The sequence below is a fragment of the Lactuca virosa genome, chromosome 8, assembly GCF_052849685.1.
Source record: "Lactuca virosa cultivar CGN04683 chromosome 8, Lactuca_virosa_CGN04683_v6, whole genome shotgun sequence".
Lineage (NCBI taxonomy): Eukaryota > Viridiplantae > Streptophyta > Magnoliopsida > Asterales > Asteraceae > Lactuca > Lactuca virosa.
In genome coordinates this window covers 90272447-90284026 of record NC_136433.1, presented here as the reverse complement: position 1 = coordinate 90284026, position 11580 = coordinate 90272447, and the positions used below count along the sequence as shown (strand labels likewise).

Below are 11580 nucleotides of genomic sequence, written 5' to 3'. Positions count from 1 at the left end.
GTCAACTCTGACAAAAAGAGTAGACTACTTTTTGGGTAAAGTTGACTACTTTGTTGCTAAATTTGACTACTTTTTTGTTAAACTTGACTACTTTTTCATCAGAGTTGACTACTGTTTTCAACCTATCTTATATATATTAAGTATTTTATATTTTTGGAAAGTTTATTCTCTCTAGCTTCTTTATCCTCAAAATTAAGATAATGAGTTGTAACGAGTATTTTGTATTGCTCATTACGGATGGAAGATGGGAGTTTGTTAATTCCCAATTATCATATGTTTGGCCACTGGGATACAATCCGAGAATGTTTTATTTAGGTGTTGAATTTTACGAAAACACAACGTTCACCGAATTTGTTCAGTTGGTCAAGTGCAAGATGGGTCTTCCCGAAGAATCAAAAGTTAGTTTGGCCTATCAACATCCAGAACAACTCTATTATTGTGGTATTGTTGATGATCGTGATATTAGAAAGCTGATGAAGGTAATAAATGGCGTTGGAGATAAATATGTGTCTGTGTATGTGGTGGTTGAAGAAGGCGTTTGGCCGAACGAAATGGATGATAGAGGAAAGGCATCTGCAGCAAATTTATCAAGTGGAAAAGGGAGCAACAACCCAATAGGTAATTTTAAAAGTCCAAGTAAAAGTCAATATCATAGTGTTGCTGAAAATGTAAATGTAGTGCCAGAACCGATTATGTATGTTACACCGGAGAATTATAAGTATATCGGTGATAATGATGTTGGTGCATATGTTAATGATGTTGGTGTAAATGATTCATTTGACAAAAAAAAGCAATAGCCGTGGTGAATAAGGTTGGTAATGAATCTGGAAAACAGGAAGTTCCGTTTTTGCATGATGGTGAACTAAAAGGATATGGCGAGTTTGCGGACTGTGACAAGTTGGATATATCCGGCCTAGATAGTGATTCTAACGGAGAAGAATTAGATGACGAATCTAAGCTTATTTATTCAGATACCATGTTTCATGGTATGCCCCCTTTGCCTTCGTGTCCTGTAAACGCTGATGTGAACATTCCATGTCAGAGGGTGGATATAAGTGAAGAGATTAAGGTTTTAGACATTTTTGATGACAAAGAGTTGCTCAAGCTTGCAATCGGAAGACAATGCATGGAACAAGGTAAGCAGTATAAGACTACCAGATCGAGCAAAGGAAGGTTCGAGGTTGTTTGTTTGGTTAAAAATTGTTCATGGATGGTTAGGGCAAGGGGAATCCAATCGACTACTGCTTTCCAAGTCACAAAAGTTGTTGACCAACACACATGTTGTGCGACAAATTTGGAGTCTAATCATCGACAATCAAAGAAAAAGGTAATCGGCCACTTTATCGCTGAAGTATTGGCCGGAGACTATAATAGAGTTTATCGGGGCAATGAAATTGTTAGGGACATCAATTCGAAATTTCCAATCAATATCTCATACCAACAGGCATGGCGTGCAAAACAATATGCGTTGTTGATGTTAAGAAGTACCAAAGAGGATTCATTCACCAAACTACCAGTGTATCTGCACAACTTGGTCAAGCACAATCCAGGAACTGTTACTCAGATAAGAGTAGACGATGATGATCGGTTTGAGTTCGTGTTTATCGCGTTGGGTTGCTCGGTAAGCAGTGTTAGTTTTTATAACAAATATAACATATGAATCCTAATTGGTATTTGTTAATGCAATGAAAAATAATTGTAGGTACGAGCGTTCATCAAATATTGTAGGCCGACCCTAATAATTGATGGTGGTCACCTAAAGGGTGAATTCAAAGGCACGATGTTGCTTGCAGTGACAATGGACGGTCAAAACCAAATCATGCCTGTTGCTTATGCCATTTGCAAAAGTGAATGTACTGAGACGTGGTCCTGGTTCCTTCGAAAGCTACGTGAATGTATAGGCAACTTGGAAGACCTTACAATTATATCTGATAGGGCTCCATCCATAGCGACGTCAATTGCAAAATATATTTCCTCACGCCTATCATGGAATATGTGGTATCCATTTGTATTTCAACATTTCAGCAAAATTTGGAAGCAGCGATACAATGCACGCATTATTTTGGGAGACATGCAAAGCCTATACCATTAAAAAATTCGACAATGGGATGAAAAAAATAAAAAATGTAAATATTCGTGTATGGGAATACCTACAAAACATCAATCCAGAAAGATGGGTCAGGGCACATTTTCCTGGGAATCGGTATTTTCTTATGACATCAAATAGTGCGGAGTCGATAAATTCAATGTCACGATTTGCAAGAAAGATGCCAATATTGATGTTGATTGAGTATTTTCGTGCAACAATGCAACAATGGAGTTTTCAGAAACGTAATGTTGCAGGTACTAATATTTTATATACATTGTTGATTGAGTATTTTCTTAACTCGTGTAGTAATAATTTTATGAAAAAATATGTCTATTTTTTTAGCTGAAACTAAAACAACACTCACCCAATGGGCTGAAACGATTATACAAGCAAATAAGAATGCTTGTAATAATTGGATGGTGTACCCTATCTCAAATAGCAGATTTGAAGTGAAAAGCTCTAACCACAAAAGTGTCATTGTTGATTTCCAACAAAGAACCTGTACATGTAGGCGGTGGCAAATAGATGGCTTACCTTGTGGCCATGTTATAAAAGTGCTGACAATGAACCGTTACGAAGATTGTTCGGAATTCGCTTTAAAAGCTTACTTTACAGAAACATTGAGGAAAACTTACGAGGAGTCTGTGAACCCCTTACCAAGTCCATCTGAGTGGGAGATCCCCGATGATGTGATGACCGTGAAGCCACCCATAATGGAGAGACGTCATCCGGGTAGGCCAAGAAACACTGGACGTATTCCGTCGCAAGGTGAGCGTCCCATACGACAAGAATGTTCTACATGCGGTCAATTTGGACACACTAGGAACGATTGTACGGGTAGGGGATCGGGGAGCGGATCTAGGGGGAGGAAAAAATCTACACAAAAGGGCATAATGACTGATGAGTTTGCATCCGCGAGCGGGTCACAGAACGAAAGCGTGTACCCTACTTTTGATTACAATAGTACATTTGATTTGAATTGTCCTTAGATTAATGTATGAAAGCAATGAATTCCCGTATTTGTAATTTGTATTGCTTGTATTAAAAAGCACTTCTGAGATTATTAATTAAATCTAGTACTCCATTTATTAACTCCTTTATTCCATGAAAAATAAAACACAAACATAAAACATTATAGAAATCGAGATACACCCTTACGAAACATTACATAAGACATTTCACATAAAAGAGCCTTCTACATGAAACATTTGTTATTTTTAAGTAGGATCCATGCATCCTCATACTCGAAGTCACTTCCCTCGTGCTCCAAAATGTAATGATCTTTAACCATTTCTAAAAGATCTTCGTCGTTGTTTGGATAACGATACCTGTTTTTAAGATGATGATACCATCGATTAAACCATGTGATTTTTTCCTTTAAATCCATCCACTTACCAAAAATATCTTCTTGTGTTCGGTGTTTTCCTTCTCCCAACGAGAGGTTAAACATGGCTGTTATGCGGGTCCATTCATCACCTTCTAAGCAATCAGGGTTAACCATGGTTACATCATCGTAAATGTTCATCCAACAACGTGTTACCACCATTACCTCTCTTATCGTCCATGGATGTGGAGTATTGGACGGAGCAACTGCGTTGGAAGAAGTTGGTTGATTGGAGGCCATTTTTTTAATTTTTTTGTTAGTTTGTTATAATTTTATAGGAGTACTTAAATAAGAAAAAAGAATAACATACAATTAGGTGGATTCCCATAAGTACTGTTTGAAACTACATTATGAAACCGTAGTCAAATAATGTCAAAGAGTAGTCCGATTGTCAGATACCTTACACGGAGATACTGTTTGAAACGACAAATATACTGTTCGAAAAGACAATACATTATGCAGGCTACAAAGTAGTAGTCAAAGTCTATGAAACCGTAGTCATATAATGTCAAAGAGTAGTCCGATTGTCAGATACCTTACATGGAGATACTGTTTGAAACGACAAATATATTGTTCGAAAAGACAATACATTATGCAAGCTACAAAGTAGTAGTCAAACTCTATGAAACCAGAATCATATAATGTCAAAGAGTAGTCCGATTGTCAGATACCTTACACGGAGATACTGTTTGAAACAACAAATATACAGTTCGAAAAGACATTACATTATGCAGACTACAAAGTAGTAGCCAAAGTCTATGAAACCGTAATCATATAATGTCAAAGAGTAGTCCGATTGTCAGATACCTTACACGGAGATACTGTTTGAAACGACAAATATACTATTCGAAAAGAGAATACATTATGCAGGCTACAAAGTAGTAGTCAAAGTCTATGAAACCGTAGTCATATAATGTCAAAGAGTAGTCCGATTGTCAGATACCTTACACGGAGATACTGTTTGAAACGACAAATATACTGTTCGAAAAGACAATAAATTATTGACCTTGCCTTTGCATCTCCTACTTATTTATGTGTCCGCATGTGGAAAGCCCCTAACCCGCACAACCTTACGCACACTAAGTAATTGCTAATTGTCTCTTACAATTGTTTCGAAATGAGTTTCTCCGACACTGACCATGAAGAAAGCTTCAACAACTTGCCTATTTACCTTCATAACCTAAGGCGAACCAACCCACATACTCACACTCACATCAAAACGGATTTGATGGATCGTTTCCAATCTTGTTTTGTGGCTATTGGATGGGTGGTATAATTCTTTTCCAAATCCGTTTTGTGTCTTTACATTTGATAATGTTTGTACATTAAAGTAATTGGTGTGCTCTATTAAAAATTACAGGTCCATGCATTCGTGCATTGTTTCTTGCCTGTCCTCTACATAGGTATCGTCCCTCTTAGAGGGGACTACCTAAAAACAATGTTTGTAGCTGTTGCTAAAGATGGGAACAATCTGACTTTCCCTATAGCGTTTGGTATGGCGGTTGAAAATAATGTGGTAAATTCTACCTGGTTCCTGATGAGGTTAAAAGAATGTCTCGGAGAGGGTAGGGAAATAGCGTTCATATCCAATATGTACGATGACGTTAGCTCTTGTGTAGATAATGTGTTCAATGATTCTTATCGTGGTTACACTTGTAACAGCGTGCAAAACTATTTACGCACAAGAGTAGACTCCGGGAGATCATTGGAAACTTTGTTCTGGATAACATTAAAATCCTACACGTTGTCAACTTTTGCACAAAATTTTTCTAGATTAAGCATTGATGCTCGTGAAGTGCTTACGAATATCGGTCATCCGAAATGGGCAAGAGCCTATTTCCCTAACATCCGTTCGAATGTACTCAACATGGAAGTTCCTCGATACTTTTCAGTAGTATCGCGCAATCATTGTAATGTACCGATAATAGCGCTTATCGAGGGAATTCGTGAGTACATGCAAAATACTTTTGTTGAACGAAGTATAATTGCAGGTATATTTTTGGATGAAATATAAAAGAATTAAATAGGTTGTACAACAACCTTTTGTAACCGTATTTAATTTTCAGGGAGTTTGACTGGTGTATTAACACCGTATGCTGAAATGCTGGTTCAAAGAAGGATGCAAAAGTCTGTTCGTTGGCAAGCAACACATATCCCCCAACAGATATCCTCTCTCATGCCAACATATGTGTATGAAGTGTTTGATTTTAAAACAACTTGTGTTGTTGACTTTAAAGCTTATACTTGTTCATGTGGAAAATGGAGCAGTCTCGGTATAGCATGTGGTCATGCCATCACAGCAGCACGTGATTCAGACATGCATGACATTGTTAATTTGGTTCAAGTATATTACCATGCCGATGTATATCAGCTCATCTACCAGACACAAACCGTTCACGCAGTTCCCCCACCAGCTGAATGGGGAATCCCAGACCCTTTGATGGTTGTTTTATTGCCGATGTAATTTTTATTCCCTTTAAATAATGATGCTTGTAATATATTTGTCCTTGTCTATGTAATATATTTGTTGTTGAGTTTGTAATATATTTGTCTTTGTCTATGTAATATATTTGATGTTGAGTTTGTAATATATTTTTCAATATATTATGTTTGTAATATAGTTGACAATGTGTTTGTAATAAGTTTGAAATACATTATGTTTGTAATCAATAAAATTGAACATAACATAAAAGTAAAGGAAATTACAATTAGAATTAAACATAACATTGTTAAAGGAACGTCTCACCACCTATTACATAGTTAAATTGGTTTCCACATATTAGGAAACTGTTTGGGATACAAGTTTTGTTCACGGTCGATAAAATCCCCTCTAATTCTAACAACATCTAATAGACGATCCCGTTCTGCTTGAAGCTTTTGAAACTCCGTATTTGCATTTCGAATCCACTTCTTAGCTTCCTTAATATTTTTTGTAGTTTCAGCAATCCATTTTTCTTTTTCAATTACTTGATCTGCTATGTCGTTTACATGTTGGTTGAGTTTGCGACTAATTTCAGAGTCCCTTTCGTTGGCTTCTTCAGCAGCCTTCATAGCATGGAAAATGTCGTCAGACATGTAATCTGGGAGTGGGAAATATGGGCCTTCAGGAATTGGGTTTGTATCGGAACAAACATAGCAGTCTTCGTCTTCGCAATGCCAAACACCGAAGTCAGATGAATTCATTTTCAATTTTAGAATGTTGTAGTGTATCACGTATAAGTTCTATGTTAGTTGCATATTAATAGTTTGAGAACAAAAATCACTATTGGATAAGACAACAGGTAAAGTATTAGTCAAATGCGACTAGACAGTAGTCAAAAGCTATAACACAGTAGTCAAACTACAATCGTGTGTCAGAAAAAAAACATAACATTACTGATAAAAACGTAAAGTAGTAGTCAAATACACTTAACGTTAAAATCATTTGAACTTAGAATTACTAATAAATATAACACAATTCTGAAAGGAAATTAGAATTACAAATAAACATAATATTACTGGTAAACATAACTACTAATAAAATTAGTCTAAGTAATTAGTAACATGCAAATGGTGGTACGACGACCATCTTCTCAGTTGGTATTTCCCAATGTAGAAGAATTGGAATATGATTAATCGTCTCCGCTTGGAATGCATGTCGATACACCGCAGAAGTCAACCTATAATTAATCAATTGCTGTTTCTCTTCAACTGTAAGCCTGCTTAATGATGTTATACCATGTTCACAGGGTATGCCGCATTTTTGTCATTTGCCACAAGTACAAATACCACGTTCAACTTGTACCGTTTGTATGGTTAAATTACAACGCACTTCAAATTTGTCACTACCAATATGTGTAACCTCATAACCATTAGATTGGTTCATTCTCCGTTCAAACACGTGTTGTGCATAAGGGGTAAGTTGACCATGCATTCCACCTGTGTAATTAATTTACTTAAAATTAAAAAGAGGATAGAGTAACGGAAAAGAAAGAAAACAATTCTTTATTACCTCCAAATTCAGCTCGTTGCGCGTACACCGTTTGTATTGACTGATGGACCAGTTCAATGATTGTCGTTATTGGTAACTCGTGCGTGTTTGATCTAAGCCAAGTCAATCCAATCGGAATGCTAATGTATTTAACATTGAAACGGACTTTAGGAAAAAAGGCTCGAGCCCATTTTGACATTGGGATATTGTCAAGCCAGTCAAGATCATACCCATTAACCTCATTTTTTAAATTGTTTAAACAAACGTAAAATTCAGACAAGCTATAAGTTTTGCATGTCTTCCAGAACAACTGTTCGACAACGATACTTCCTGTGGAAGCCCGAACTTTATTGGCTATATTTTTACAACAATACCCATGATAGGAATCTGGGTATACTTGCATAATGGTGTAGTCTATCGAGTCAGACATATGGCTTATGAAACCAACTTCAGTAGTGTCACCTAAGCATTCTTTCAACCTTCTCATGAACCAAGTCCAAGCCTCTTCACAGTCAACACTTCCCAAAGCGAATGCTATGATCAGGGGTTCATGATTACCGTCCAAAGCATGAGCAAGATACATTGTCGTTATGTTGGTCCCAATAAGGGGTACATGAGCAACAAATAGTGTTGGTATCATGGATGTGAGAAAGGTAGTAATCTGTAAGAAACGATGGCAACATTACATAAATGTGAACTTGAAATAAATAATAACATAATATAGAGGAGGAGTTACCACGCATGCTAATGCGACAAAACAAAATTGAAACCTGTCTCTCATGTCTTTCTTAATGATTGTGAAAGAGTTACGATTTGTTCTTTGAAGATTATGAAAGAGTATCGGTAGGTTGGAAAAGCTTTGTTTGTATATCTCATTAAATCCACTCATTATGAGAATTGGTATGTTTCAATGAATTTGGTCGAGGCTATATAAAGGGATTTCATTTCAAATAGAATTCGGTCAGAAACGTTGCACGGAAATAATGTTTGAAGCGAAAAATCTACTGTTGGAAAAGACTATACATTATGCAGTGTGCCAAACAGTAGTCAAAGACTATGAAACCGTAGTCTAATAATGTGAAGGAGTTGATTTTATATAGGGATTAAAGCGACCATCAATGCCTCTGGTATTACATAGGGATTAGAATGTAACGTTATCTACAATGGAAATTATATTTATTAAACGAACATCTGACAACCTATTACATAGGGATTAAAACGACCGGCAATGGCTCTGGTATTTCCCATTCAGATGGAGGGGGAACAACATTCACATTCCTAGTCTGGTATGTAGTTCGAAACACATCACCCCGATAATATATTTGAACCATATCGGCTAATTCTGTGTTGCTTGTATAACGTGCTGCAGCAAGAGCATGACCACATGCTATACCAAGACTGCGCCATTTCCCACAAGAACATGTGTGTCGATTCAGATCCACAACACATGTACGTTTGAAATCAAAAACTTGGAAAATATCCGAAGGTAACATAGACGGGATCTCAGGTGGGATTTTCGTTGCTTTCCATTGCCGAGACTTTTGCATCCTCCTTTGAAGGACCATCTCTGCGTAAGGTGTGAATATGGTGCTCAACATTCCTGAAAAATCAAAGGATAATAAATTACCGGCATTTAACTGATTTATAAAATGTTCCTATATTACCTCCCATGACATAGCGTTCTGCAAATGTCTGTTGGATGTACTGCACAATCGCATCAATTAGCGTTATTATCGGTACATTGCGTTGACTAACCGATAACACCATTAGGAATTCTGGAATATTAATGTTTAGTACATTCCAACGTATATTAGGGAAATAGGCCCGTGCCCATTTCATATGTCTGATGTTGTGAAGAACTTGCTCTGCACCATGACTTAACTTAGAAAATGTTTGTTTAAAGTCTTGTGTGGTATATGCTTTGCATACACGGAAGAACAAGTAGTCTAAATTTCTGCTTTGACCAATTCTTAATCGACAATAATTCAAAACACTGTTAGACGAATAACCATGGTAAGCATCAGGGAATACTTGACCAATGCAAGAAGCAATGGTATCGCCCATGTTGGTTATGAGCGCAACTTCCGTACCCGCTCCGATAGCATCCTTCAACCTCATAAGGAACCAAGTGCAGGAGTTAACACTATTTGCCACCCCGACACCAAATGCTATTGGCGTAGTATTGTTGTTTCCATCAATAGCAACTGCTACGAACATTGTATTAAGATACTCTCCTCTGATACGGACACTGCTTATGAAGATGACCGGAAGCATGCATCCTATAAATGTGTTGATCTATTTCAAATTTTATATAACATAATTATTAGTTTTTAGACTAATCTAAAATGGTTTAGCAAAATAATAAACAAATCGATACTACATTACCACACATCGAATAGCAACAAAACATAGTTCGAACCGATCCATAACATCGGTTTTGATGTATGTGTAACTGTGGGGATTTGCACGCTGAATGTTGTGGAGGTAAACAGGCAAGTTGGTAAAGCTATCTTCATAGTCATTGTATGAGAAACTCATGTTTAACGTTAGGGCGGTGAACAGGAACCTTTGTAAAATATATCAATAACGATGATTTAAATTATTTCAAAACTTTTTTATAGAATCGAAGCAGTATTCGAAAACTAAAGTAGTAGTCAAATGGTGGTAGACAGTAGTCAATACCTATAACACAGTAGTCAAGCTACAATCCTATGTCAGAAATTAACAGTTAGATTAGACAACACATAAACCAGTAGTCAACTGCAAGTGGACAGTAGTCAATACGTACAACACAGTAGTCAACCTACAATCCTGTGTCCGAAATTCACTGTTTGATAAGACAACACGTAAAATAGTAGTCAAATGCTAAAGGGTAATAGTCCAAACCTATAAGACAGTAGTCAAGCTACAATCATGTGTCCGAATATGTAGGTTAATGACACTATATAAATGAAGATATTTACCTGGCCACACTAATAAAAATTTCATATCAGTAACCAATGAAAATGGCAAATTGCAGTTGTGGGGCTCAAGGTATTATAAGGACATCAAGGACTTCAAACAACCCTGGACGGCTATTTTACGCTTGTCCTAAAGAGGTATTTGCGTTATCACTTAATTATATATATATATATATATATATATATATATATATATATATATATATATATATATATATATATATATTGTTATTTATGATTGAATATTTAGAGAATACACATAATGTTTTTGATATTTATTTATCAGCCACCACAGTCTGGGTTTATTTGTTGGCTGGATGAAGCGAAAGACAATAATTCGTTGATAGTCGCTAACTTAGCTCGATCAAAGAAGAAGCTTCAAAGCAAAGTACTACACTTGAAGATAGCGTTACTTTGTAGTTGGATTTTCTTTTTTGGTGTTGTTGTGTATAAGTTGTAGTCTAAATCTCGATTATGCAGGTTGTATGTACCACTAAGTAGTAGAAGTACGTAAGATGTAGTAATGTATGTTTTTAATTGTAATGGTTTGTGTTTCCATGTATGAGAATTTGTTGTCTTAATTTTCTATATTGCTTGTGTACTATACATGTTGTAATATATATTTATTCTTAATTCATTCGACTATACAACACATGTTGTTTACAAATAAAAAAGTCAAAAATAGCAGACATAACCATTTCGTTGAGTAATTAATAAAACAAAGTTGACATTAGCATAATTAGATTACTAAACATAAGTAAACTAATGTATGTTTTTAATTGTAATGGTTTGTGTTTCCATGTATGAGAATTTGTTGTCTTAACTTTCTATATTGCTTGTGTACTATACATGTTGTAATATATATTTATTCTTAATTCATTCGACTATACAACACATGTTGTTTACAAATAAAAAAGTCAAAAATAGAAGACATAACCATTTCGTTGAGTATTTGATAAAACAAAGTTGACATTAACATAATTAGATTACTAAACATAAGTAAACCAGGAATTATTACAGATTTTGCAGCTCCTAACCAACCACTAATAAAAAAACATAGTTGCGGATATACTACCTTAAAGTTAAAAATGAAAGACATACTTGGACATATACTACCTTTATATTACTACAACAAGCAAGAAAATTATTAAAATACTACTCATCTTCTTCCCACATC

The 11580-nt window shown here is 35.8% G+C and overlaps 3 protein-coding genes across 3 annotated transcripts; 2 read left to right on the top strand and 1 right to left on the bottom strand.

The window, feature by feature from the left end:
• The first annotated feature begins 200 nt into the window (after positions 1-200).
• On the top strand, positions 201-3078 carry LOC145130617 (uncharacterized). The gene is made up of 6 exons (XM_079065392.1): positions 201-618; positions 679-741; positions 792-1621; positions 1703-1853; positions 2026-2343; positions 2432-3078. Exons 1-6 carry the CDS (start codon positions 201-203, stop codon positions 3076-3078), a joined length of 2427 nt encoding a protein of 808 aa, XP_078921518.1.
• A 1512-nt stretch (positions 3079-4590) lies between these two features.
• On the top strand, positions 4591-5937 carry LOC145130616 (uncharacterized). The gene is made up of 3 exons (XM_079065391.1): positions 4591-4743; positions 4834-5464; positions 5540-5937. The coding sequence occupies exons 1-3, from the start codon at positions 4591-4593 to the stop codon at positions 5935-5937; spliced, it is 1182 nt and encodes a 393-aa protein (XP_078921517.1).
• Positions 5938-8645: 2708 nt separating this feature from the next.
• LOC145130615 (uncharacterized) lies at positions 8646-9981 on the bottom strand. Its single transcript, XM_079065389.1, has 3 exons — positions 9829-9981; positions 9108-9738; positions 8646-9043 (listed from the first exon to the last, which is right to left on the bottom strand). Exons 1-3 carry the CDS (start codon positions 9979-9981, stop codon positions 8646-8648), a joined length of 1182 nt encoding a protein of 393 aa, XP_078921515.1.
• Between the last annotated feature and the right edge of the window lie 1599 nt (positions 9982-11580).

What these genes read in the sequence shown, in the direction of transcription:
- LOC145130617 (XM_079065392.1), top strand. Translation starts at nt 201, where the DNA reads ATGAGTTGTAACGAGTATTTTGTATTGCTCATTACGGATGGAAGATGG. An exon ending in AGGGAGCAACAACCCAATAG is followed by an intron (nt 619 to 678) that starts GTAATTTTAAAA and finishes ATGTAAATGTAG; the next exon opens with TGCCAGAACCGATTATGTAT. An exon ending in TCAGAAACGTAATGTTGCAG is followed by an intron (nt 2,344 to 2,431) that starts GTACTAATATTT and finishes CTATTTTTTTAG; the next exon opens with CTGAAACTAAAACAACACTC.
- LOC145130616 (XM_079065391.1), top strand. Translation starts at nt 4,591, where the DNA reads ATGAGTTTCTCCGACACTGACCATGAAGAAAGCTTCAACAACTTGCCT. An exon ending in TTGTGGCTATTGGATGGGTG is followed by an intron (nt 4,744 to 4,833) that starts GTATAATTCTTT and finishes TAAAAATTACAG; the next exon opens with GTCCATGCATTCGTGCATTG. An exon ending in TGAACGAAGTATAATTGCAG is followed by an intron (nt 5,465 to 5,539) that starts GTATATTTTTGG and finishes TTTAATTTTCAG; the next exon opens with GGAGTTTGACTGGTGTATTA.
- LOC145130615 (XM_079065389.1), bottom strand. Translation starts at nt 9,981, where the DNA reads ATGAGTTTCTCATACAATGACTATGAAGATAGCTTTACCAACTTGCCT. An exon ending in TTGTTGCTATTCGATGTGTG is followed by an intron (nt 9,739 to 9,828) that starts GTAATGTAGTAT and finishes AATTTGAAATAG; the next exon opens with ATCAACACATTTATAGGATG. An exon ending in AGAACGCTATGTCATGGGAG is followed by an intron (nt 9,044 to 9,107) that starts GTAATATAGGAA and finishes TTGATTTTTCAG; the next exon opens with GAATGTTGAGCACCATATTC.